The sequence below is a fragment of the Emydura macquarii genome, unplaced genomic scaffold, assembly GCF_026122565.2.
Source record: "Emydura macquarii macquarii isolate MOO-44397 ecotype Brisbane River unplaced genomic scaffold, CSIRO-AGI_Emac_v2 contig_1390, whole genome shotgun sequence".
Taxonomy (NCBI): domain Eukaryota; kingdom Metazoa; phylum Chordata; order Testudines; family Chelidae; genus Emydura; species Emydura macquarii.
The window spans coordinates 360,821-388,489 of NW_027131527.1; the positions used below are offsets into that span (position 1 = coordinate 360,821).

Consider the following 27,669-nt stretch of genomic DNA (forward strand, 5'->3'; position numbering starts at 1 on the left):
TTATGCTCCAGTCTTTCATCCTGAAAGATGGATGTGTATATCGTTATTAGCACTGTGCCAACTGATACATTATACTGGTGTGTTTTGAGAGAGTTTATATCTGGTGCCTATGCGGCGGGAAGAGAGAGACCTACAGTTTTTTTAAAAAAGGAAGCAATTTCTAAAGACATGAAGGTTTTTTATTCATATGGCTGTGTATTAATGGGGGAAAGTTGCACCTATGAGAAATATGTAAATAGGCCAGAGATGCAGGAAACCTAAAGAAACACGAAAAGAGTGTGCACGCTCCAAGGGGGTCTATTTTGTGCTCTGAACCTGCTAAATTCATAAATAAGCAGCAGGAATCTCAGAACAGCAGTGAGATTTGACTTCTCCCAGTTACCCTACTAATTAGGTGCTAGGATACTAATTGGGATGATGCCTGTTTACAAACATTTTTTAATGGGGTTACCTTTTATTTGCCCTCATAAATGTATGAGATTGATAGCACTGTCAAAAGCCAGGTCTAATGCATACAGCCCACCCCCTATTTATCATCACAGCTCTGTCAAGAAAGTCTACATCATGCTCCGCGACATGCTACGACAAATTACATGGTGGTTTTATGATTATATCTATTACATTAGCATGTAGAGGCACAAATGGAGAACTGTACAAAATACAGTTCCTGCCGCATAATACTTAGTCTAAGTAGACCAGACACAGGGTTAGAGGGGAAGAGCTGAGGGATGGAGAATGATGTGATTTGGCCAAGGTCACACATCAGAGCCACAGCAGAATTCAGGTTTTATAGCTCCCAGACCAGTGCCCTAACTACGGGACCAGTGTCCCCATGAGACCAATGCTGGCTAGAGACCAACACATTTCATTTTGTATATGGCTGAAGCCAAGTTTGTAACTAGGCTTTTCTAGGCAAGGGCTGTGGCTTCATATGTGGACTGTACCTAATATGTTGTAGATGCCACAATACAAATAATAGGTAATAGCTATAACAGAGAAGTAAATAATGATAGGAAACATGCATAAGGTTCAGTTAAGGATAATCAGCCAAAAATATGGATGCTTATTTGAAGCTCATATGCAATTTTTGATCCCTAGGAGATGCTAGAAATCTTTCCAAAAGTGCTACCCTTGTTTTGAGGAAAGCCCCATGTGACTGCTGTGCTCTCTGCGGGCTGCCTGGCAGCATTCCTTCTGAGAACTATGGCTGTGCAAAACACAGATTGGTGTCAGTCTTTGGCCAGAAGAGTTTACAGTCTAAAAGACAAACCTGGAGAAGACAGGGCACACTGGGAGATCCAGGGACAAATAACTTGGGCTTTACCTTTTAAATTTACTATTACAGATCAGTTCTGTGGAGATCATGGAATTTTAGGAGTGATTTGAAGGTGGAGATGGTTGTGGCTTGGTAAAGTTGTATAAGGAGGGAATTCAGTGTGTAGGGAGAAGCATGGACTGTGGAGTGGAAGGAGATGTACATTATGGCAAGAGTGGCTTTGCTAGCATAGAGGAAGGCCTGGAATGGAACCTGCAATATGCTGTTCAGAGGTACATGCTGGGGCATAGTTTAAAAGGCCTAGAAAGTGAGGACAAGAAGCTTGGATGAGACTTTCAGAGGTCCTCAATGTTGGCCTAACTCTGCTCCCCATTGAAACCAATGCCATTGATGTCAATGAAAGCAGAGTCAGGCCAAAGCTGAGGACTCTTGAAAATTCCACCTTTTAAACTTGATGTGGAGCCATAACCTTGAGTTCAAGGTCTCATGTGTTTATGAACCTCAGTCCACATTCTCAAAAAGCTTGTGAATTTGGACTGAAGTTGGGGTTGTAAAACCCAACCAACCTTGCTGCATTCCTGTCTGTAGCTTCCCCATTCCATTCCACAAGTCTAAGGAACCAATCCTGGATTGTCCGCTAGACAGTTCAGTCAGAGGTTCAAATTTAACAAGATCGAACTGGCAGGAGCTCACTTAGCTTCCAATCCATGTAAACCAAATCCTGCAGCGTTCCCATAGCCCCAGGTAAGATTTTTTATATTTTCGCACCTATACAGCTGAGCTTAATTTAGCTATGAATTTATCTGTAATGTGTTATGGTGATAACTTTCAAGTGGTGGCTTTGACGAACTCTCATAATGTTTTGTGGATGGAGTATAAAAACCGACAACCATCGATGGTCATTAAATGGGGCAAAGCTTTTAGTTTAGTCTCCTACCTAAATTAAAACTCAGGTAATAATCATATGTTCTGTCTAACTGGGATTCCCCCTATAGCTGCATGAGTTATTTGTTCTGTACTGAGTACTTATGGTTGTGGTGATGACACTGTCATGTGGCTTTATCTAAATACAAGAAAAGACAGTGTTTTGATACTGGGTGAATTAATGCCTATGTATGGGACCTGATTCACCACTACAGCATTCCAAATTTGTGCCAGTGGAACACCATTGAAATCAATGGAATAAAAGCATAGCAATGCAATGGTGAATCAAGCCCATAGGTTGTTTTCCTATAGGGCTTTACAATTGGTTTGTTTCTGCCAACAACTTGTGCATTGTAGATTCTGTATGTTTGTGAAGGATGTTTAAAGCAGTCTCAATGAATAAGCAAGAAGTGTAATGGACAAGTATAGTAAGAGGGGAGGTATTCGGGTATAAAAATACATTCTTATGTGTAAAAGACAGGAAGGAAAAGGGGTGAGATATATTAGAAGTAGAATATATAACAGTTTATATTGATTTACACAGGACCTGGTCTAATGCCCCTTTAAGTCAATGGGTGTCTTTCAATTGACTTCAGTGGGAACGGGAAGGTCTCATAGCTCAAAAAATGTGGTCCATGTATTTTAAAAAGGGCACATGTAGTTTATCCAGGGTTGTTTTTTTGTTTTTTTTGAAAAACACTTCTATGCAATACAAATTTATTTATAAACTGTACCAGAAAATCTTGTTTACTTTAAAAGAAATGTTTCTGTAGTATATGCAATGCTATTTTGAGCCACTAGATCTCCTGTATTCTATGAACTTACAATTGGAAGTGGTAAAGTGGAAGCTGAGAAACCAGCAAGAATGTGTTTGTAATAGCACAGGTGAAGGCCCCACTACAATTATTTTCTCTGTATCCTGTATATGTGTAACCAGGCACTGCTAGTCACATTCACTTAATTTTTCCTTTCTATTGCTGGATCAAAAAGGAGAATTTATTCACAAAAATGAAACTGGAGGTCAAAGTAAGGACCTCGAGAAGTAACGCTTCAGATCTAAGGCTGGAACAGCCTCCCTAGTTCCTCTTCTCAGGTTCAGGAACAGTGCCTGACTTTACGTACAATAACATGTGGTGCCATGTAGAGGCACAGTAGAGCAGGCCAAGTATGACGGCTCAGTCCTACCTCTTAACTCTCCTTCACTTTGTGGATTTAAATTGCCAGCACGGTTTCAGATGAACCTGAGCATGAGCCAGTTGCTTAATAAGCCCTTTTTGTGTTTGCTTTGGTGGCTGTTACAGGTAATGATAAACGTGTGCAGTGGCTGCGTGGGAATGATGGTGAAGTCTGGGTCTGGATTATGGGAGACTCCCCAGGTGACAAGCCATATGAGCAGATTTCTGAGGAGATAATGGCAGAACGAGCCAGGCAGCAAGCGCAGAAGGAGGCAGAAGAACTATGGTGAGGATTTGTGAGTCTGAATTGATGGCCCATTTGGCACAATGATATAATTATTGAAAAGCTGGAATTTAAAAAAAATCCATATTTTGTCATTTACTTCAAACTTTTTAATGCAAAATGCCTCTTTTCAAACTAAACAACGTCAGCTACCTCTAGTGGTAGGAGTGATGTCGAGGTTAGGCTCAGTCTGACGTGTCCTAAACCATCGACCTGTTTGGTTAGGTTGTTTTCTAGTTTGCAATCTGCTGTTGGATGACAAATCAGATATAGCTGCTGTAGTCAGGGATACAAATTTCTGACTGAAGTTTGGCACATAAAGCCCATTACTTAGTGACTTATTTGCATTTTAGTATAATTACTTTACTCTGTAGAACATAGTAATTGACTCTGGAAAATGTCATTAACTGTATTTCCAATGGAGTCTATGACAGCTTTGGAATTGGTCAGAGGGTTTTTTGATGTCCAATGGCATTGAGAGATAAGCCTCTTTGCAGATCTCGCTCTTTGTGGTAATGCTTTGAAAATCTCAGAAAAGGGATGAGAACAACATGCTGTCATTTCATATTTATTCTTTTTATTAGATATTCTTAGGGTAAGTCACAATAGACCGCTTCTGAATGCGGATGCTGCATATTTAACTTGGGATTCAGATGTCAATCTGCGCTCTTTCTGCTTCTTACATTGCCACCAGTAATAAAGATTTTGCCCTTGGAATTTAGCAGGTAGTTTTGCTGATGTTTGAGGCACCACAGATTCCAGATCACTATCTCCTTGCCTCTTTGGCTTTGCGTTGCTGACAAGAAATATCTGGTTTTCATCAGAAAAAGCAATAGATGGTCTCATCCAAAGACATCCAATGAACGATCTCTGATTTAGAAGGTGCTATTTTTAGTCACTTTCCAAGACTGAAAGTGTCTGTCTGTTCTCTGGGTATGTGCTTGGAATTAGGCTTATTGTACTTCACTTGTTAAATACATTTTAAATTCTTTTTTTTCAGTGTGTATTTTCCTACCCTCTTACTTGAACCATTTAGTATCACTGATAGCAATAAGAATATAGGCTTGTTTACTCAATAATAGCTTCTTCTCACTTCCAAGAGACCAGTCTCTACAACTTCTTGTTTTTTCTAATTCTTTTCTGAAGGAAGCAAAAAGAGGCTGAAATTACAAAGAAATTTCGGGATGCTATGGCTAAGGAGAAAGCCAGAATAGTGGCAGAAAAATGGAAAATAGAAACAGAAGATCGTAAAGCAGCCAAACTGTTGGAGGAAAAAATTCAGGAGGAATTAAAGGTTTGCCTGCAATCGTCTTTAGCCTTTGTAGTCACTTTTCTCATATAGATTCACAACTCCTATAATCTGTAAGCATTACAAGCTTTTCTTCTGAAATGTACAAATAGCACCATTGTATTCATTAGTACAGCTGGATGAATAACCTTAAATGTTGCATATCACATTCACAAATGTCACAACAGTGATTGCATAGGTTATTCAGCTAACAAATTAATTAAATTGATTACAGTTCTATAGATGCTGGATGAATAATAATGGAAGGGGAAAAACAGACTTGTGGAATAAATTTATTTGAAGATGTTAAAATTAGTTGAAAAGCATCCAGTGACTATTATTTGACAAGCAGTTAATGTTTGTATTTAATCTCAAAATGCTTTCCCTGTTTTTTTTCCCCCCTTTTTTTCTTTAACGAGGGGCTGATCCTACGCCAATTAAATTAATGGGGAAAACTGCAATTGACTCTGACGGGAGAAGGTCGTTTGACTAATTTTATTAACTTTAGTTGCATTTTTCTATAATGTCTTCCATGTGGACAGTTCTTAATGTTTTTTTTTAACTCTTAGGGCACCGCTACACTACGGGCACTACAGCAGCACAGGCACGGTGCTGTAGCTGTGCTGCAATAGTGCAGTAGTGTAGATGCTTCCTACATCAATGCAAGGGTTTTTTCTCTTAATGAAGTTAATTAATCTCTCTGGGAGGCAGTAGCTAGGTCAACAGAAAAATTCTTCCATTGACCTAGCTGCATTTACACTGAGTGTTAGATTGTCCTAACTACAGTACTTGGGGCACAAAATTTTCCACAGCCCAGAGCGACCTAGCTAGGTTGGTATAATTTTTAGGCATAGATGAGGTTTTAATCTCTTTATCTCCTATTTTGTATTTATTTAAAGTGGTTTTTTTTCCCTCTTATCCCATTTTTTCATGAAAAAGAGTCACATCCTCTCACTCATTCATAAGTAAAGGTGGTAAAAAAGGACCTGGTTGAAAATATACATGGCTTTTGCCTGCAAACAAATTCATCACAGTCATTCCTCTTGGAGATAGGGCTGATTTCTGTACTGTGGAGGTGCAGGACTGGTAGGTATTATGGTCTGCTTGAGGATCTGCAAAGAAAGCCTTGGGATCTTAGGAGATTTGCATGCAGCAGCTGCCTGACACATGGCTCTCATCTCCCCTGAGCATTGACACCTTGGTTATGCTGTCCCCCTCCCTGGGGCTGTCCACAAGTCCCCATCTCTACTAGTGTGTAGAAACCATGGAGAGAGTTAATGCTCCCCACCACACAAACTCCATGAGGGTCTTAGGGTAGAAACATCCAGCTTTAATTTATGTAGCGATTTCTCATCTGTTATGGTCCTTTCCATAAAGGAACATGTGATGTAGATTGATGTTACCCAGACTCCTCTACTCACTGCCAGGCCAGATCACTAATTTCAACTGGAGTCAGCTGGTCAGCTTGTGTACTGTTGGGGTGGGGGAGATGATGCTGATGAGTATGTGGAGCACGACAGGAGCATATCCTCTAGCCTCACTTTTGCACAAGGTCATTGATAATTTGTATGCAATTAACTTGAATGTATGCATGCTCTTATCTTGAAAGAGAAGAGAATTAGGCCCTTGGATCTTACGTCAATGTGTAAAAACGAAACTGTAACTTTCAAGTGGCTTTATTGAAGCATGGATTGTAAGCAGAATAACTATTGTTTGTGCTCCTCCACCTCTGCTTCTCAGAAAGCAAAGCCCTCTTGAACTAAGAGCCTATGGTGCTGCTCATATCACAAGTTGACACTCAAACGACACTGGCAGCTTCTAGAATTGTATTGCACTTTGCTCAAATATAATGGAATGATGCCCTTCAAACTTAGTGCCACTCTTATGTATCAAAGAGGCCTGTTGCAAAGCAGTGTTAACAAGTAGCCTCATGGCAGCTTCACTGGTCAGCCAATGTAGCTATATACATTTAGGGAAAATCAATTATTCTATTAGAAGCTCCTGGTATAGTTTTAATAGTGCCAGATTCTGCTCTCACTTAAATTGGTGTAAATCTGAAATCAGTGGAGTGATTAATGCTTGCTCTCACAATTGCTCTGGGTGCTGAGAGATATCCCACAATCTGTAACACAAATTGTCCAGCATGCTGTGAGGCTGAAAGTACTGCAAGATTTACACTGGGGTAACTAAGTGCCCCTGACACTTTCTGACTTTTAATTGCCAAACTTCAGCCATGGTTTTTGCTCAAGCCCTGTTCAGAAAAATACGTTGATTAGAATTATTTTACAATGGGAAAAGTATTTTTAGTTTTTTACTCTCCCATAACTCAAAAACACCTGAAAGGATTTTGTTGAAAATTAAACCAAGCAAAATTACCTTAAGTCAGAGGCCTACTACTTCAGAAGAAAATTTTCAGCTCCAAAGGTGAATGCTTCACCTTGGGAAGATGTGAGGTTATGGATGAAAGTGCTTTTGCAATAATAGTTTATTGTAGGTGCTACTAGCACCTCCTATAATAATAGAACAACATGTTGTAACTTAGTCTGAGGCCCCAATCCTGCAGTCAGATCTGAACCCTGCTAACCTTTGGAAGTGAATTAACTTCAGTGGGTTCTGCACTGGCACAGCGTTCGGCCTTCATGGGTCCTACTGCAACCTGTAATATAACAAATCTTTGCTCCTCAGACATTTATAAAGCATCTCCTCAAACCCTAATCTGATTTTCTTTTAAGAGTAATACTTATGTATAAGTTTGTAGGTTTGCTTAAATACATTTAAATGACTGGACCGCCTCCCCAGATGGTAATCCTGGTCAGTTGTTAAGCTTTATGTTCTCAGGCAATCCATTCCATTTATTCCTTTTGCAACCACCAAATTCAATATTTACACGAAGTCCATTTAAAAATAATAAAATGAGAAGGTAGGAAAGTGGCACTTAGCATTAAAAATATTGCTTTACTTACCTCCAACTTCAAGAAGCGAATTAGGAAAAAAACCAACCAGGCTATGGTGGAAAAGGCAAATCTGTTAATAATCTATTCGTGTTTGACTGCAATATGTGAAATCCTGAAGAAATGTGCCTTTCATGAATGATTCAGGAGATGGAATGAGATCAAGATTGGTTAACAAGCCCACTTTAACAAGTGTAAAATATTTAACACCTCATTAATCATCTTTCTGTGATGATGACCAGATCATATTTAAAACAATCTCTGAAAACGGGAATAGAAACATGAACGCCATTAAAGTTTCATTTTGTGAAGCATTTTGATTTGTGAAATTAAAGCTTGCTGTCCATTTGGCTGATGTGTTTAATTTCAAAATATATTGCATCACAACTTCCCCTTTTTAGTTAACGTTTATTCCTCTTGGCATATCATGGGACTTTCAAGTTGGCTGGACTAGATACATTATATTTTCACTTATCAAAATGAATGATGATCCCTGTTTCCTTTTGCCGATACTAATCATACCTTTCTTGGTGCTTCTTAAGCAGAGATTCATTTAATTGATGATGCCAGAGTCTAAGTGTTGACTACTCTGTTTTTGCAATTTAAGGACAACTCTCCTTTTATGCACCTTTTGCAATGGATAAATAAGAGACGCAATTAAAGGCATTAATCATATGCTAATTCACAAATCTATGAGAGCATGGGCACCATTTTTTACTGTGATCAGTTGCTGCTGTTGTTTTTGTTGAAGAATGTTGCATAACAAGCAGATTGTCCAAAATGAAAGATGCGAGTCTTGGCCATCCAGGTAAGAGCAGAATTCTTCAGCTACACTTTAGAAATAACACTGGTATGATCCTTTTAATGACTGTTTAATCTTCTCCCCATTCCTTAAGGAAATGTTAATGGTAATGAACTAGTTGCATGACAACTTGAGGTGCCTGCCAGGATGAATGATATCAACACAGCTGACTGCAAAACTAGACTGTTTTGTTTGTTTGTTTTTGTTATGAAATGTTTGCAAAATGAAATGCATATTAACCAAAAATTTCACAATATTTTCTTTCAAATGCTTTTAAAAACAGGTGGTGGGATCTGAATGCTTATGAGAGAAGTTTGTTGCTAAGTTTGATCTAGGTATTGTTGTTCTGTGAGATCATCATACTTGCATCACTCTGAACAACGCAAGACTTGTCTGTATAAGTCCATACAAGTCTGGGCACTAAAAGTTCCCTAGAGTGCTTTAATCTACTCTGTTTTGAAATGGGAGTAGATCAGAGCACACTAGGGAGTTTCTAGTGTATCACAGCAGAGTCCACATGGTCAGTTAGTGTGTGGCATGCTCATGCAAGATTTACACCCCAGTTTGCTACTCACTAGCTGTATAGAAAATCCCTAACTCGTAATTTGAACCAAAATTATTCAGGACAGAAGAGAGAGTTTAATTAAAGCCCCATTCATGATAGTCTACTCAGGGCAGCACTTAAGATAAGGCATGTGCTTAAATTCCATAGAAGTCAGTGGGATGCAAGAATGCGCCTAAGTGCCTTCCTGAATCAAACCTGACACTCTATGGGTGTGATTCTGCAGATACTGACTACCGGCCTCAGAGTTTATCAATGAATAGTCCCACTGAATTGTATGTCACTATTCATGGTACAATCACTATGGGTGCAATACCATAAAGTGTTAAGCACTCTGGCCTGATCCAGCAAGCACTTAAGCTCATAGAATCATAGAATATTAGAATTGGAAGAAGGGACTTCAGAAGGTCATCTAGTCCAAACCCCTGCTCAAAGCAGGACTAACCTCATCTAAATCATCCCAGCCAGGGCTTTGTCAAGCCGCAGCTTAAAAACCTCTAAAGATGGAGATTCCACCACCTCCCTTCACCACTCTCCTAGTGAAAAACGTTTTCCTGATATCCAACCTAGAACTCCCCCACTGCAACTTGAGACCATTGCTCCTTGTTCTGTCATCTGTCCCCATTGAGAACAGCCTAGCTCCATCCTCCCTGGAACTCCTTTTCAAGTAGTTAAAGGCTGCTATCAAATCCCCCCTCATTCTTCTCTATTGTAGACTAAACAAACCTAGTTCCCTCAGCCTCTCCTCATAAGTCATGTGCTCCAGCCCCCTAATCATTTTTGTTGCTGGACTCTTTCCAACTTGTCCACATCCTTATTGTAGTGGGAGGCTCAAAACTGGACACAATACTCCAAATGCGGCCTCACCAATGCCGAATAAAGGGGAATAATCACTTCCTTCAATCTGCTGGCAATGTTCCTACTAATATAGCCCAATATGCTATTAGCCTTCTTGGCACCAGGGCACGCTGCTGACTCATATCCATCTTCTTATCCACTGTAACCCCCAGGTCCTTTTCTGCAGAACTGCTGCCTAGTTCGTCAGTCTCCAGTCTGTAGCTGTGCATAGGATTCTTCCGTCCTAAGTGGAGGACTCTGCGCTTGTCCTTGTTGAACCTCATCAGATTTCTTTTAGCCCAATCCTCCAATTTGTCTAGGTCCCTCTGTATCCTATCCCTATCTTCCAGGGTATCTACCACTCCCCTAGCTTAGTGTCATCTGCTAACTTGCTGAGGGTGCAGTCTACCCCATCCTCCATTTAGTTAATGAAGCCATTGAACAAAACCGGCCCCAGGCACATCATTATTAACATCCATTATTTCAGGTGGGAGGACTTCAGTTTGGGTTAATTAGGAATAACAAGTTTTTAAAATTAAAGAGCTAGATCCTCATCTAATGTAGCTCCATTGACAGCAATGGAGATACTTTGATTTACACCACCTATGAATCTGGCCCATTAAAAGTTTTCAGACCACCTGGGAAAGAGCCTGAGTTGTTGCAGAAGATGGAGACTTGTACCTGCTCCACTTCTCCATTCCCTGAAGATAATTGCTTGTAATTAGTAAATTGCTTACTTTTTTCCAATGACTTTGAAATGTCAATGGACATAAACACCTAGAATTGTGTCAGCTGGCTGAATACCGCTAAGCAAACAATTCCTGAAAAACTCAAGACACCTGGCCTTGTTTATTCACACTTGACAAACTATGACTGTTGTTTCTCCATCCTTGCTAATAAAAGTAATTTTTCCTTAAGTATACCTTTTTTAGTGTGCTCCATAGCTCAGAACAACCAAAAAACCTTAATCTTTGCTACCTTTTCTGACTCTCACTGAGATCTTAAAGGTCACAAATGACATACAAATAGTGCTTGCTTTGAAGAGTCTCCTTTGGAAAAAATATCAGTTCCTCAGATCTTACTGAAAAAAACCCTCCCCCACTCACAAACAATTTATAAAGTGTCAAAGGAAGTGAGTAAGAGAAATTGCTTTGAAGTGGGAAAGCAATGTAATCCCAAGAAACCAGGTTGTTTACATGTCCCAAATGAAACTCCCACCAGTCAGCTGCCACTCCTCTTACAGGTGGCAAGCCATGCCAGGACTTGTTGCTGTGAGACTACCACTTATGGAATGGCACAGCTGCAGTTTGCCTGACTTTCTCCTGTCTGAAAGGAGCAAAGATAGGACAGACAGCCTTCTTAGGAACAAGATTAGATGTGTGAATAGCTCTTTTTTTTTCTTCTTCAGGATATTACCGCAACAAAAATTATATTTATGGAACAGTGGATAAATAAATAAATAATAATACCTTGTATTTGTACCTCACCTTTCAACCAAGGATCAGATTCTTAAACTATGAAAGAGGTGACAAAACTACGACAAGACAATTTCACCCCAGATCTTGCAGACAATTCTGCAACTGCTTACCTTTTATCCATGGGAGTAGTCCCACAGAGCAGTGACTGGGCCTGCTCACATGTATACAATTAAGCATGTCCATGTTTGCAGGGGTGGATACTTCTCGAAGTCTACACAGTAAATTAGTGCTAGATTCCAGGAGCTGAAGCAGGAAGTCCAGTACACTAATCTCACATTCTAACCACAAATCACAGTTAAACTGATACACATTCAGAGTAAATTTCACCAGTATAACTAAGATCAGAGTTTGGCTTTTCTACCTTTCTATATGCCCCCTAATCACAACACAATAAGCTTTAAATGGCACGGACCACCTCTACCTATTGTTAGTACAGCGTCTAGCACAATGAAGCTCTGAACCTGAAAGAGGCCTCAAGCTGATACCATAATATGATCATCCGAAGGACATATCCCAGAGCATACTGGGCTCTTTTCGTTTCTTACCTAGCTAAATCTATTTAAATAAATCATCCGATTTTTCTCCTTGTGGCAGGAGATGCATTGTAGTTGGTTGGTAGTTGGGCCCAAAACTGCAGCACATTCTTAGTCTCTAATATTCAAGTACTGTGAGGCTGGGCTGGATGGTGGCTTTGGTTTCTGACACTGCTTTGCAAAACAATGAATTCCACCTTTTCACTCCTCTAATATAGTGTGATAAAAGTAGAAAAGGCTTAACATGTAAAGATTCCAAAAGCTATCTTAGCTCCCTTTGCTATTATTATTGCCCCATTTGTGAATCAGTGAGCAGTATCTGAATTTCTACTGAGAAGAGAAGTGGTTACTTTCAGTGCAATGCTTTGATTGAAGAAGTTAAGGGAGAAAATCAATACTTAGGCTTCATGGTACTGCCATGATACAAATAAATAATAATGAAGATGATCCCCTTTTATGGTGCAAACTGGTCTACTCAAGATGACTCTGAGATACAGAAAGGTAGCAGCGCTGTCTTCTCAAGATTGTTCAGCAGGTGTTCTGAAAACATGTATAGCTCATTCTCTTAGGCAATCTCTCCCGTCCACTCACCTGATGAAACAATTTGTGTGTAACCCTATGAGGGGAACCCTGCAGTGTTTTCTTCCTTAGCTATCTCCTTCCGGTATTAGCACGTGTAAACTAACATGTTAGCAAACTGCAAACACTGAAATCTTCTGGCAGGAAAGGTATTTAAAAATAACTACTGAGAATAAATCATGGGCATCAGAAGATGATCATGACTAGTAACGAATATTGCTGTCATGCTAACTTGTTCTGGAATCCTGTTTCGTTTTCACATGAAAGCTGCTGTAAGCCAAGCTGGGTTGGATGAGAAACCTCTAAATTGCTGAACTATGATCCCAGCATGGGAACTCTGCATCTGCAGTCGGGATGGGCAACATATGGACATGGAAGTGTTGATTTTTAGAGAACACCACCAGTCCATTTATCATCCCAGCTCTAACATCTCTCCATTCACTTGTATATAGTGTTTAATTAATAAAATAGACTGTGGATTGTTCTGGTCATGTCACGTGTCCTGCTGTCATGAAAATTGCCTCTCAATAACCCCGGGGAGGTAGGAAAGTGCTATTATCCCCATTGTATAGATAGGGAAGTGAGGCACAAGGAGACTAAATGACTTGCCGAAGGTCACACAGGAAGTTGGAAAAGGAGGAGGAAATTGACCCAATGTCTGGACTAAATTTACCCTCTAATGATTTTTTCTTTTTCTTTTTTTTTTTTTAAGAAAAGAGAGGACGAAGAGAGGCAAAAAGGTGAAGAACAGATACGGCAGCAGGAGGAACGTAGAGCAAAAGAGTTGTACTTGAGCCTCAAGCAAGCTCAACAGCACAGCCAACACAATGAACATGAGGACCAGGAGTGGGAAGCACAGTGTGAGTAAACTTAATCAATGAATGAATATGAAATATGCAGAAATCCTAGCTAAGCATGTGGGAAGTACCATGTGGAACCCTAAAACTCACAAAAACAGTAAGGTGGTTGGGGGAAGCTGCTCTTTAAACAACCACCACAAGAAATATTTCTTTCTAGACAAACTTATGTTTTATGAGGTAGATTCTACATCCAGTTTTCCAGAATGCCTCAAGTAAAAAATGCATTAGTGATTTTTATACCTTGTGCAATACAAAATTACACACAAATTTTGCTGAAAGCAGCCAATTTGTCCTTATATTGCAAATTTCAGTCACTTTGCCAATTTCATATTTCTTTCTACATCAGGTTGCATCATCATTCATTTTCTGCATTAGAAACTAGTTCTTGCAGACAGCACCGTAGAAAATGATTGGAATTTTTTTGTCCAATATATTTTATAAAGTCTGTTTAAAAAAAACCTGGCCATCTGTATTTGAGCATCTTATACTAGAGGATTCAGCTTTGAACAGACAAAAGTTGTTGTTGCCTGGGTATTTATTCTAATGTGGTTATTTTAAGTATTCCTTACAAGCTGGTAGGGCCAAATCCTGATGTCCTTACTTTGGCAGATTTCTATTGACTTCAAAGGATTATTTTCAATGGCAGTTAGAGCATGATCTAGAATAGATCTTTATGATGTTGCTATCATAACAGCATTGTTCAGGTTGGTTCCTGAACTCTTTTATAAATATCATCAGTGTGACTGACAAAAATTTAGAATCCCAAGAGAAGCTTGTGTTCAATAACAGCCATGTAGAAGGCATAGCCCATATGTGACTGTAGATAAGTAAGATTCCCACTAGTTTGATATAAGGGTAGTCTTAACAGGCTAGAGGGAGTAAAATAGGGTTAGCTGTCTCTGTTATAACTGTGGGATATACTGTATTTTCCCTTTTTAAATGTGTGACATCCCCATTAATGAGAAGAATGACCCAGTTGTATTGAGGAAAGAATGTATTTAGTACTCCCTCACCTACATTGATTTGATTACTCAGCACAAAAAGAGGAAGAAACATTTAGAAGATTTTAACTCTAACAGTGACATTGAGCTGATTGTGTATAAAGTACGCACTTGAAATGGCTTTGTTATAGGTCAACAAAAGGTGTTGCATGAGATAATTTGGTACCTCATGAAGTAGGGAAAGTTAAGAAACAGAAGAAATTTGTAAGATTGATGTCAAAAGAAATATCTTGTATATGGAAATTGGCTATAAAACAAAATACTACAAATTTTGCTAAAAGTTGGAAGTGTTTTCTGTGTTGCACTCATTCCGTTTTTAAAATAAAACTAAAACAGAAACAAAAACTGGATAGTGTTCTGGAATCAATGCTGCATTACAGGGACCATACAGAGATGAAAAGTGTGGTATAGGGACTGTGATAAGAGAAAATGGAAAATGAGGAACAGGGTAAGAAAGAAAGCAAGTTTCAGCCAGGGTTTCTGAAATGGTTCTGGACACAGATTTTTCTAATCTGCACTTAAATTGTGGTCATTCAACACTGCTTTAATTGCACCATTTGCTGACACACATTGTCTACAAGAGTTAATTTTTGTAGCATAGGCAAGTCTTTAGAGGGAGCCTAAATTAGCGTAACTTACATCATCTTCTCTTACCCTGAAACTGTCTGTTCACAAACTTAGATGCTACCCAGTATTCCTTTCAGCTTACTTACTTAGCATCACAGCCACATGCCAATGAGTAACTTAAACCCTTACCTGTCACTTCACTTCTAAATTTGTCCCACTGGGTTGATTTTCCTCACACACTAGTTTCACACTGGTGTAAGTCAATTACAGTCAATGGAGTTACTCCTGCTTTACACTGGTGTTACTGATAGGAAAATCAGATCCACAGAGTCTAAACAGGTCTAAGTTAGTGGAACTCACATGGGGAAAGCTGGAAGAGGGGAACATAGCAAGAAAAGTCACTAACAGCATTTAGAATGCATATGTGAAAGTAGGTCTAAGGAAATGCAAAGGAGTGTAATGCCACTGTTAATTCAAATTCAAATACTCTCCACTTTTGAAGTGTTTCTTTCTGTTCAGGCTTTAGGCTCCCCACTGCAACATCCTGGCAAAAGTTTGTAGTCCTATTAGCCTTGCAATAACTGAGCTTGGCCTCTGTCATAAACATTAAATAAATAAATAAACAAGCACATGCATATGCAAAGGAGGCACTGGCAGATGCAGCATTAGCATCTTTTGCCATTCCGCACCTGCCATTGAAGCCATATTACCCATTAGGAGCTGGGCCAGGTTCCATCTTGTCTTACCTTCTTGAACTCAGCAGTAGCTGGGGGTCATGGCTGAAGAGGAGCAGAAGTGCTAGTGCATCTGTTGTGGAGGGCAAATGTAGCAACGATATTGATGACACCACTAATTTATTTAGTAGATGGAATTTAGAAAAGAATGAGGATTTATCTCTCATCATCACATTATTCCTCAGCTGTTTATTGCCAAAGGAATGGGCATAGATGAAGTGTTGCTAATTTTAGTTTCTGTTGTTCATTTCAGTTCACTTGATTGTGCCAAAAAACAATAAAAGCCCTTAGAACTGCAGTAGCGTCACTTTGCTATAGTTAATTGAAATACATATTTTTAGTGCTTTTTAATAGACTAAATATCTAGTGTGGAATGCCTTGAGTAATTGCCACTATAAAAAAAACAATTGACATTGTAAATGTAATTATACATTTAGATTTCACATGCTGGACATGAGATAGGAATTTCTTGGAGAGCAGCTGTCAGTTGATACAAGTATAGAAGGGTACAAGTACATTAGTGGAATAGCATATTAATGGAATAAAGTGAATAAGATTAGTGGAAAATGGTGAACCAAAAGTCCATATTTCAGTAGGCTTGTAATAGGTAATAATAGCATGAAGCTGAGAAGAAGTGGAGTTAGTTTGGGTGATAGGCAATCTATAGATCCTGCTCAGCTTTGTTCCCAGCCATATTAAAATCCATGTCATGGATCCCCAAAGCATTCATAAGCAGTAGTCCCTTGCAGTATCTATAGTGACCTGTGCTTGTTCCACAATTGCAAAGAAAGGACTTGTGAAATAACATAGGAAAAACTGTTTAATACCTATGAATGGGATTGAACACTGCAAAAATGTATTTGTGGAATGAATTATTTGATAGAAAACAGGAAAACTTACTGATTAGCTATGTTAATCAAACAATGCTTGACCAGCTCTGTTCATCTCCAGTGTGAACACTAGTATAGTATTCTTAACGAAAGCAGGGTGACTACTGCAAAAATGTCTGTATAGTTTTGTTTGAATTTTTAAAGGAATTTGCTTAGGCTGTGTGAACACAACCTCTTTGTGTTTGCTTTCCATAAAAATTCAAGTGAACACATTTACTGGCAGGAATGTTTGTGGAAAGAGTGACTTTTAAGCAAATAGGCCCCTGTTCAGGAACACATTTAAGCACATGCTTAATTTTAAGTATGTGCTGGAGGCTCATTGATTTCAATGGGTCTCAGAGTGCTTTGTTGAATAGCTTTACTTACAGCTTTAAAATAAGCAGATTGTTGACCAGGAGCCATACTGCATAATATTTATGGGAAGTCAGTTTCCAACAGGGGAACAAAAACATACCATGTGTCTTATATGTGCACTAAAAATGTTGAATTTTGAATTTGAATATTAAATAGTCATTATGAACTGCTCATAAACAAGCTATAGACCAAGAATTATTAACGAGGGCACAGCTGAAGCAAAATCTTTTAAAATTGGGATGCATATTCATGGAACATTTTTTTGCAGAACTCACCCAGCTCCAGCTGTGACTCTCAGCTTTTCAAAAGCACAAAATAGACCATAAAAAAGGGAGAGCTCGTAATCCTTCACAATGATGTGACTCATTCGTGTGCAGTCCCAGCACTGCATGGATTGATCCATGTCTGTATCAAAGGATCTAGTGTTAGAATCCTGTCAGAACTGAAACGAGGGATTTTCCATCTCTGCATGGAAATGTAAAAGGCAGTGCTCTACTTTCAGTAAAAAGATAACTTTGGCTTGTTTAGAAGATTGTAGGGTTGCTAAAACTGGTCCAGAATAAGGAAGGCCGAATGAAATCTCAGACTAGACTCAGAAGCTCAATTGTCCCAAGGCTTCAGGCTAGTTAAGAAGTGTCCCACTCCTGTTCATCTCACTCTCACAAACTGTGCAGATTAGGGTTACTGTACGCCTGGGTTTTCCAGGACATCACCTCTTTTTTGATCCTCTGCCTTCACTATGGGTGGATTTTTCAAATAAGAAAAAATGTCCAGGATTTCTGCAGAGCAGACATTACAGCTCAGAAAGAGCTGTCTATGCATCCCAATTGGTCCATCCCCTGCATGCGCAGCTGCTGGATCCCTCCTGCCCTGGCTTGGCCTGGCCCGCCAGGTAAGCAGAGCAGCCAAGTGCCTCTCGGACAGGCTGCCTGCCTTGCTGTGGGGCTTCAGAGTCTGGCCAGGAGAGGTGACAGGGCCAGGCGCTGACTGACAAGCTGGCATTGCGTCCTGGGCCTGTGCCAGCCACCCTGCCAGGGAGCATGACACTGCCTTCCACCTTGGGTGTGAGGCCACAGGCACCCCCTCCAGCACCGCCAATGTCCCCTCCCTTCCCACCCCCCCAGCAGTGCCCACTGCCCAGCAGTAACCCTAGTGCAGATTCTTCTCTCTTGTCACCCACTCGTGAGTTGAAGAAGAATGCCCTCTCCCCTTGCTGCTGGCAATACTGTAACCTAATAGGAAAGATGAGGATAGAGTGCTGGATTTGGACTCCGACTCAGGAGACCAAGGTTCAGTTCTTGGCTTAGCCACAGTTTTGCGTGTAACCTTAGTAACTCCATCCTGTTGCTTCCATTCCCAGTTTGTAAAATGGGAATAATATTTCCCTGCTTCATGGGGTTAACATCCATTAATAACTGAGAGGTGCTCAGGTACTATGGTGATGAAGGTCTGTCACAGGCTGGCTTGCCTCTGGCCAGACAGCTACTCTCCAGCTGAATGTGATGGAGATGTAATTATAATGTCTGACCCCAGCTGCAGGGGATCAGACAGAGGATTATTTAAAGAGAGCTCAGGCTGGGAGGAGAACCAGGAGAGACAAGCAAGGGGAGTTCCCTCTCTGGGAAGGGCCCAGAGAAGGCAGACTGGAAGAGATCCAGAGGGAGCTGGTTAGGCTCTGGCAGGGGGGTGGAGAAAGGGCCTATAAGAAGAAGGAAGATCCCTAAGGGAAGCTGCCAGAGTCCCTGAGGAGGGGAGGCAGTAGGGGAAACCTGCTGGGAGGAAACTGCATCAGAGAAGTTCTCTAGGTCTCAGGAGTAGGGGCCAAGAAGCAGAGGACTTCATGCAGCCCAAGAAGAATTATTAGTGTAGATATTTATGTGGATGTACAGTTGGACATTCTGTTACTCTGGAAGGGATTTGGATCAGTTGCTTCTCAGCTAGAAGTCTGACTGGTGTGTGAAGATACATGGCCTGCAGAGAGGACTGGAGAAGAAAACGCTTGCATAATTGCACTCTGACACAAGGGGGTGCACTGATGGTGAGTGTGCATCATCACAGGGCCCCGTGAGTACTTAGAGAGAGAGGCTAACCTATGCTCATGATTCATAGATTCTAAGGCCAGAAAAGACCATTACATCCTCTAGTCTGACCTTGGACGATTTTATGCAATGAGTATCTTATGCCCAGTGTCCGTGGGGTGTTAAACGTACACAACCTTTTGCACAGAATAACTTTGGGCAATCAAACAGGAAAAATAATTAATTCATAGAACGAATAATACCAGACATCCAAGCTCCTTCTGCCTTCCTCTTGACGGGGTGGGAGGCGGAAGATTACAATGTGTTCTGAAAGATAACGCATAGTGCAGAGATTGTACCTGCTGCCGGTGCAGGCATTCAGCATAACAATATCTGTGCTGGTCTCCATCCCAGCATAAAGATCTGGAGACAGCGCAGAGGCAGGCAGGGCATTGAGAATAAGGATTTAGTTAACCAGCCTTAGGTTAAGGACAAGGAAGCAAAAATTAAGAGACACAGGGCTAATTGCACCCTGGTGCTTCCATGAGTGGCGTTCTGAGTGCACAGAAAGGCACAGCAAGTGAGGATCAACCCCACGACTTGAATGGTCTTGCTGACTGCCTTGAGTGAACTCACTATGGAGAGGGTGGGACAGAGAATGCCCTTTCCCTGCCCTTTCATTTCCCCTCTGGGTATTCCAGGTATAAAGGTAATGCCACTGATCTTGGATTATAGGAGTTTCCTTTTCCACTCAGTGGATTCCCTAAAGGGAGGTCAATGGAAGCTGGGGACAGCATGAAAGCAAAGCTCCTGCAATATATTTGCTGTCTTGGGCAGCGTGGGATCTGGGAGCCATTATAAAGACACAGAGCCTCTGTCAGCTTGTGAGGGAGGCTAAATCCCCTCTCACTCCGAGAAGTGAGACAGCGAGAACTGTGCCCTTTTCTTGCTGACAGAATGATCAGTAAGAGACCCCGCAAGTCCATATGGATAGTTGTATAGTTTTTCAGTTACTTCTGTTGAGGGACCTGTACAGAGGACAATTGTAAAACACAAAAAGATAGAATTCATCCCTGGTGTCAATATATGTATCTGTGATTAATATATATGAGGGAGGAAGGGCTGTAAGTCAGAGACCAAAGTTACTCTGGAAAAGGCTAGTGAATATTAATGTTAAACAGTTCCAAACAATGCCGAAGAATGCTGCTCTTCACACAAAGAGCAACTCCCTAGATGGTAGAAGTGTCACAATATCTTTATACTGAACAGGAAAATGTAGTCCAGGTCACTGGCCTCTACTGATATACAAGTGTTAACTACAGTAAGGATTGTAGACACTTGACCATGGCTCTGTTGAAGTATGTGTCTATTGCTGAGTGAAATGGGGCATGTAGATGCTTTTGGTTCTTTTCTTTTCATTCTCCCCCTTCCTAGATGCAGGCAGGCTATCCTGGGATGTCCAGTGGAATAGAGTTCTAGAGAACTCAAGATGCTTTAGTGTATTCAGAACTATGGTTCTGGCTGCGATACAGCTGTGACAAATGATGGCTGTTCTCTAACCTTCCTTACTTACCATGCAGCATTGCACCTCAGATTCATCTTCATTCTTCTGGTGGCATTGTTATATAGACAAAGACCATATTTAGAACAATCAGTGTTTTGTGCCTTACATTCTTAAAGATAAAACAGGAATGCTTTTCAAGTAATACAGTTGCCCCACTCAAATTACATATTGGAATCACTTCACCTGTAGGGTGAACAGTGAAAACTGTTTCTCCATTTTCCATATTATTCAGTAGTTCAGTACTCCCCACAGCTGAAAATTCAGGGTGAATTTTTAGATAGACCGACTATATTTACCCAAACTGTAATTCTGTCAAGTGTATAGATGAAAGCACCAGACTGAAACTGGATAATTTTTCTTGGATCACTTATTAAATCTGATCTCTTTATTTGCTTCCACTCCAGCACACCCCTTAGCCTTTGACATTACTAAACCTCCAAAGTTTGTAGATGTTCCTTGGTCCCATGTTTGCTTATAGATTTTCTTGTAAGGTCTGCTCATTCTTTTATTATTTCCTGGCTCCGTTGAGTGTTTCCATAATTCACATAAATCAATATATACTTATGCTTATTTCTCCTCGGGAGTGAAAACCAAAGGCATGCAAGCAGACTCATGAAATGTAGCTGTCTAGCAGAATACCTGCTTGCATGCATGCATTGCCAGTCCCAGGTATCACTGCAGAAGGAGAGAGTTTGTGTATGTGTTGCATACACAACTACATACTACACATGCAGAACCTCCCTTGCTTTTTAAAAATCTTGTATGCCTTAAGAACTGCACAGTGAGTATTCATTTATCAACTCACTATTTTTCTGGTGCCTCGAGCCCCATTTTGATGATTTTTGAGACATAAATAACTTTAGGCAGGCAAGTTATTCCAATACAAAAAAACAAAAACAAAAAAAACCCCTTAATATCCAGTGAAGCAAATATTAAAGAATCAAGCTGCTGCCTCCAGTAGCAATTATCAATCCTGCCATGACTACCCTGGCTCAGAAAAGGGCTATTGGAGCTAGAACAAATCTGTGTATACTGTGCATTGCAAAGGCAGAAAAGGTATTGCTCCTCTGATCCTTAAAGGGGGAACACTTTTACTTAAGAATAATTGAACAATATATTATGCACCGTAAAGACACATGAGAGAAAGATGTGATCAGAATAAAAATACAATTATAGTGGACACAGTTAATATCCTCTATAGTTAAGGTAACAAAACTGTTTCCATTATTCCCTTTTGTTTCCAGGCTCTCCTAATTTTTGGAAACATTCTCTTTCTGTGCAGGTAACTAACTGATTTAGCCTCACACTCGTGATGTTGGTAATAGTTTCTGCTTTATTGGACTATTCCAGTCGTTGAATGGTGATGAAACAGATGTGAAATTCTTAACTCTGACCTTTGGACTACTCAAGTTCCAAATGAAGAGTACCCAGGAGACCTCAGAATATCTCATCTGTGGTGGTCTCAGTCAAGGATAGCAGCCTTATAGTTCCACATTATGGAAATTATAATATTTTACATGCAGAGCAGCCCACTTTTTTCAGTGAAAAATGCAGATTTAGCAACACTAAATCATTTCGTGTAAATATGTCATTTGTGCTGACTTGTTCAGTCTGAGGGGAAAAAATCAGACAATCTAAATATTTAGACATTTTCAAAATGAAACATTTCAATTTTTTTATTAGAAACAACTTTTTGTTTCAAAATGTCCTTATTTATTTATTTTTCTTTTTAAATCCACAATCTGTTAAAAACAGATGCAAAAAGTTTAGATTCTGCTGAAGCGAAACATGGCATTCAACCTGAAATGAATTATTTTGACTCTTTGAAATTCCAACTGAATTAAAAAAAACTGTTATTTTTCTAGTTCTGTTTACATGTCCCTGTCTGCCAATACACAGAGGATAGGCATCTGTGAGGGTTATGTTTGCGCCACATGCAAAACCCAGGTTCTGACTCAGGTTTGAGCTCAACCTCCCTGTCTGTCCACATGCAAATCAGTCAGACCCAGGTCAACAAGGACTCAGGTCTGAGGGTTTTGTTGGAAGGCAGTGGGTGACAGTCTGGGTCCCACTGAAATTCTGATCCAAGCCCTGTCATTTTGCTGTGTGAGTGCAGGTCAAGCTGCAGAGCTGGGTCAGAAGGCTTTCATAGTGCAGTATGGCTGCATTAGCATGGCTATGAGACCCAGGTACAGCAATTTAAACCAAGTTGAAACCAAGTGGATGCTCAGGCATGGGCTTGGAAACACCAAGTCCAACTCCACAAACCCAGATGCCAGAGATCCGGGTGTGCAATGCAGTGTAGATATACGCTTACAATCCCAGCAACAGAGTTTGGCTCTCCAGCTGTTGAGACTCAAATTTTATACTGCCTTACCAAAGTACCAAGCTGTACTTTCTGTCACTTTTTAATCCATTTTCTATTTAAAAAATGTGATTGGGGAGGAGAGGGGGAGTGAGACAGAGGAAAAACTGCCAAGCAAAAGCCCCACAATTGGAAGCATTCCTTATTCCAAGTTTAGTTGTGTTGAAAGCGACTGGCACCTGGGACTCAAACAGCTGGTGAAAGTGCAGCCCAGCACTTGGAGTAGGAGGAGGGATCCAAGTAGTCCAGGGAACTTTTTTTTAAAAAAGAAAAAACATTAATATACTCAAAACAGTAGGGAAAGGGTGTTCATAAAATGTAGCCTAGTATTCTTTATGATCCTTCTCCTAGAAAATACTTTCCATAATAGAAATATTACCCTGCATATGTCACACCAATTATTTTTATACCAGCTGAAGAATATTTAGAATTAAGCATTAAGTCTCACCATGGCATGCATTAAGTAGTAGTCTGTTGAGCCCTGATCCAACAAAGCACTTACGCATGTATTTAACTATAACCAGGTGAATAGTCCCATTGAATCCAGCTATTCATATGCTGAAATGAAGCACTTGCTTAGTGTTTTCCTTGAACGGGGCATTTGGTGGCTGAAGGCATGAGGTCAAAGAGTGAGTTTCTCATAATGCAGTCCAAGTGGGCCTAAAATGCAGGCCCTGTAATGGCTTATTACTATTAACCTGTACTCTACCTAGACTCAAAAGACTGGCCATTGAGATTAGACCATTGGTGCCTCGGTGTCCAGGTCTGGCATGCTTTCACTATCCATGAGTCCATACCTGATGCCTCCAAGGCATGCATCCACATGGCATGCCTAACATGGTGTGCACTGTTGTAACTCAGGGCAATAATTCCTGCCCAGCCCTGGTAGAGGTGAATTTATGACCTGAAATATGAGTTTAAATTTCCTTTATCTCACTGCAATCAACTGCAATGGGCATTAGCCAAACCATCATTCATCTCTTTGATGCATTTTGTGTATTGGAATCTGAATATTTTTTAAATCAGGTAATAGAAGGGACTGAATTTAGATAATTGTTCCATAAAGGAAAGGATAAAGAGCCATATATATATATATATTTCTAAACCACAAATGACTCTTTCTTCCCCACCCAGTGCGCCGCTCAAAGGCTGCAGACGAGGAAAGGAGCCACAAAGCACGCAGGGCCCGAGATGAATATCGACGGCAATCCTTGCGAGCCATCCAGAAAGGAAAAGTGGCTGGCTTGAGTACCCTGTTCAAAGGGACCAGCCTGAACAATGAGCCAGAGACAAAGCTGACCAACAACAATTCTAGCCTACTAATGACACTCACTGCACCAACCAGGTTTGTTTGGGTTGTAGGTGGCTCAAAATATATGATCCTCCATTCATGTGCTTTTCATCTCCATTTTAATAAGTGCTGCTTTTTTTTCTTCTCTCTCTTTGTGTGTGTGTAGATTCTCCAGTGTTGCTCTTGACTCTGATTAGAAAGGGGATGTTTAAAAAAGATCAAAATGGATTGACTGCATGATGTCACTTAAATGGCATTTGATTTTTAAAAGGACCTTTTAGCATCTACAAAAATGAGATGGGTCTTTAAAAAAGTCAATGATTTTATAAGAATTCAAGGCTGGGATAAGGGGAGACTCAAATGGAAATATTCTCAAGAAAATCTTAGCCCTGCAGCCTAAAAATATCTGCTGCTTAAGTGGTCTTTGAGCATTTTACAGAGAGCTGTCAAACTCCTAAGTCTCAGCGGTTTTGAGTTTTCTTCAGGCAAAATCAAGTGTCTTCTGAATTTTTATCTATTGATCTTTCATCTATCTCTTTAGTAAACCATGTGGATTCCAGAAGTGAAAAACAATCCAACACAGCACCCCATCTGCTGTGAAATTTATCAGTTACTCTTTGTGGGTTTATATATTGCCATCTGATATTCTTAATTTGTCTTGGTAAAATGAACAAGATAACATGAACTGGGCAAAGTGGTAAAGTTAAAAAAAAATCCACATTCAGAGAAGGAAGAGTGAGTCCCTTCCTATCAACTTTTATTTTCCCTTTTACTGCCAATTCTTGTAATTGTCAGTCATTGTGCTTGTGATGTCAGGCAGCACAACAACACCAAAAGGATTTCAGTGATTCCTGCTCAGGGTTTGTGTTCTGTTTTGACAAGCAATCTCTTTTGTCTTGTTATGTGAGATAGAGAAACTCGCTGCTAATAGTTGTTGAAATTCCCAGTTTGATGAGGAATCAAAATTGCTCTGTCTGAAAGGCAGTGGGATCTCTATACTCGCCACCAAGTCACTTGTCAAAACAATCTTCTCATTATTTTTATTTTTCCAAGCCACTTACTTTAGTTCAGAAAAGACTCCTTGATGTAATAAAAACACTAATAAAGATAGTAAATTTTGAAAACTAGTGGCTATAATTCAGCCTGAAGTTCTCTGCTTTCTAAATGGAGTTATTTACTACAATATTGGGTGCTGTTCAATGTGAATTTCTTACAAGTAGGACTGAGAAGACCTGAGAAAGGTTTGGATCCTTATCCAGCCCTTGTCCAGAACAGTTTATCCATCTCCAAGTCACATCTTTGTTTAATAATTGGCACTGTTTGTTTTTCTTGTTTCTTAAGGCATCTTTTTGTCATTTTTTATGACTAGATTGTCGCTTAGACTTCATGCCTGCTGAAGAATTCAGGGAGAGTCAGAACTCTTCTTAAGCCATTGCTCAAGCAATCCAGATCTTGAATCTGCATGCACAGGAGTAACAACTACTATGTTCCTGCTTATTCCTCAGATGGGGGTGGAGGGGCAGGTGGGTGAACAGAAATAGAATGGTCAGAGCCAAAGCATTGTTCCTCCAATGAGCTGACCAGTGCAGCTAAGAAGGTATGGCGGGGTGTGTTGTAATCCGCTACTGCATGGGACATCAGCAGATTACTGCTCCCTGGAGTGAAGGAAAGGGAGATAGCACTGCATTTCTAGAAGGGAGTTTCTGCATCACAATGCTTCCTAAGAATAAATCCTGAGCTGGTGCAACTTGTGCACTGCCTTTTCAGTCCAAGGTTATGTCTAAAGTCACAGTGGAATGGTGTTATTCCTTCTCTCTTTATTTCTGCATGAGATCCCTATTTCTTCCACCTTCTGTGTTCTTTGGAAAGCTTGTCTGGGCTTTTATTTTTCCCCCAGTTCTTCTTTCCTGTCTATTTTTCCCTGTTGATTTTGTCTGTTTGTTGAAACGTTTTGTTCTTTTTACTCATTGTTTGTCTTTATCTGTATGGTTGTACTTTTTTCCCCTAATGCCTCTACCATGCTCACTTTGTCTACTATCGTTTGTATAGAAATCGACTGGGAGCAATTTCATCATTTGGCCCTAGGCAGAAAACTGCTTTAAACCACCCTTTTAATTTATGCTCAATCAGTTCCCACAACGCTGGTGGAATCCTATTTATCTATCACTCAGACACACAGAATCAGAGAGAAGGGAGCTCTGGACTGCAGGGTCCAGGAGTGGGTTGGATGTCTAGGCCACCCATATAAAATCTTGAAAAGCAGCAATATCTGGGGGAACTTGCCGGGCCTCCATGTCTTAGTGTCGTTTGCTTTCTTCTGTGTGTGGATACCACTGACCTCTCTATCTGTTATCATAATACAATAGCTGCTTTTCCATGTACTTAATCTGAATGCTCTGGTATTGGTTTGTGTATATTTCTGTGTTTGCATTGTTTTTGTTGTACTTTATTTTCTGCCTACAAAAAATAGGTATTTGGGAATAAATGTTGCTTAATGTGTTCTTTCTGCTAAGATGTATCTAGTGCTGCCAGTGCATGCTCTTAAAATAAATTAGATGCTATAAAAGGCACTTCCTTTGATTGCTGCCATTTTGAAAGGGGAAAGAGGGATCCAGAGGAGGATGTTTTGGGGCTGTGAGAAGAAAGCATGCTTTAATGGGGGGCAGTATGTTTTACCGACCAGAGTTCCCTTTCCCCTTCCTCACTGGGTTCCATCTTTTGGTTCAGGTGGGTCAGGCTCAGCTGGGTGTGGAAGAGCTCCTAACCCTCTGTGGGCTCTGCAGCCTCCATATCCCCAAAAGTGGCATCTTTTGAAGACAGCTCCAGATTTTTTGTTGCCCTCCTTTGTCTTTTGGTAGGACTGACACAATTCCTCTCTCTCTGCTTGATAGTGCTAACTGTCTCTGTCGTACCTCTGGCCTTTGCAATATCCAAATAAACATCTTTATTTCTGAAGCAATTCCACAGCTGGACTTGCACTGCCCCTCTTCCCCCACAGGCTGATGAAATCCAGGACTTCTGTCCTGCACCATTTAGCAGCACGAGGCTTACCTGAGCTATTTTTAGCTACAGCTTAACCTGGAATCATATCTGTATTCTAAGATACCAAAGGTGAGCTAGCAGGCAGAGAGGAATTTCCAAACATTGGGTATTTTAAAGGGGCAGAGAAGCTTCCCCTGGGCAGCAGAGTTAAAAAATTGTACAAAAGCAGTCGCTACTGTGTGGCCAAGGACCTTGTGGGTCTTTTGCTGGATGACATTTTATACCGGTACGGGTAATGCAGCATCCACACAGGCATTGTACTGGTGGAATGGTGCTGTACAGGACTTAAGCCATT

At 40.4% G+C, this 27,669-nt stretch overlaps 1 protein-coding gene across 1 annotated transcript in view; it reads left to right on the plus strand.

The window, feature by feature from the left end:
• The window catches only part of SH2D4B (SH2 domain containing 4B), a 90,282-nt gene that overhangs the window by 15,589 nt on the left and 47,024 nt on the right, over nt 1–27,669 (plus strand). The window contains exons 2-5 of the mRNA XM_067552924.1: nt 3,502–3,661; nt 4,805–4,952; nt 13,401–13,548; nt 24,176–24,386. Coding sequence (XP_067409025.1) covers nt 3,502–3,661; nt 4,805–4,952; nt 13,401–13,548; nt 24,176–24,386 — 667 coding nt within the window. The remainder of the gene's footprint in view (nt 1–3,501; nt 3,662–4,804; nt 4,953–13,400; nt 13,549–24,175; nt 24,387–27,669) is intronic.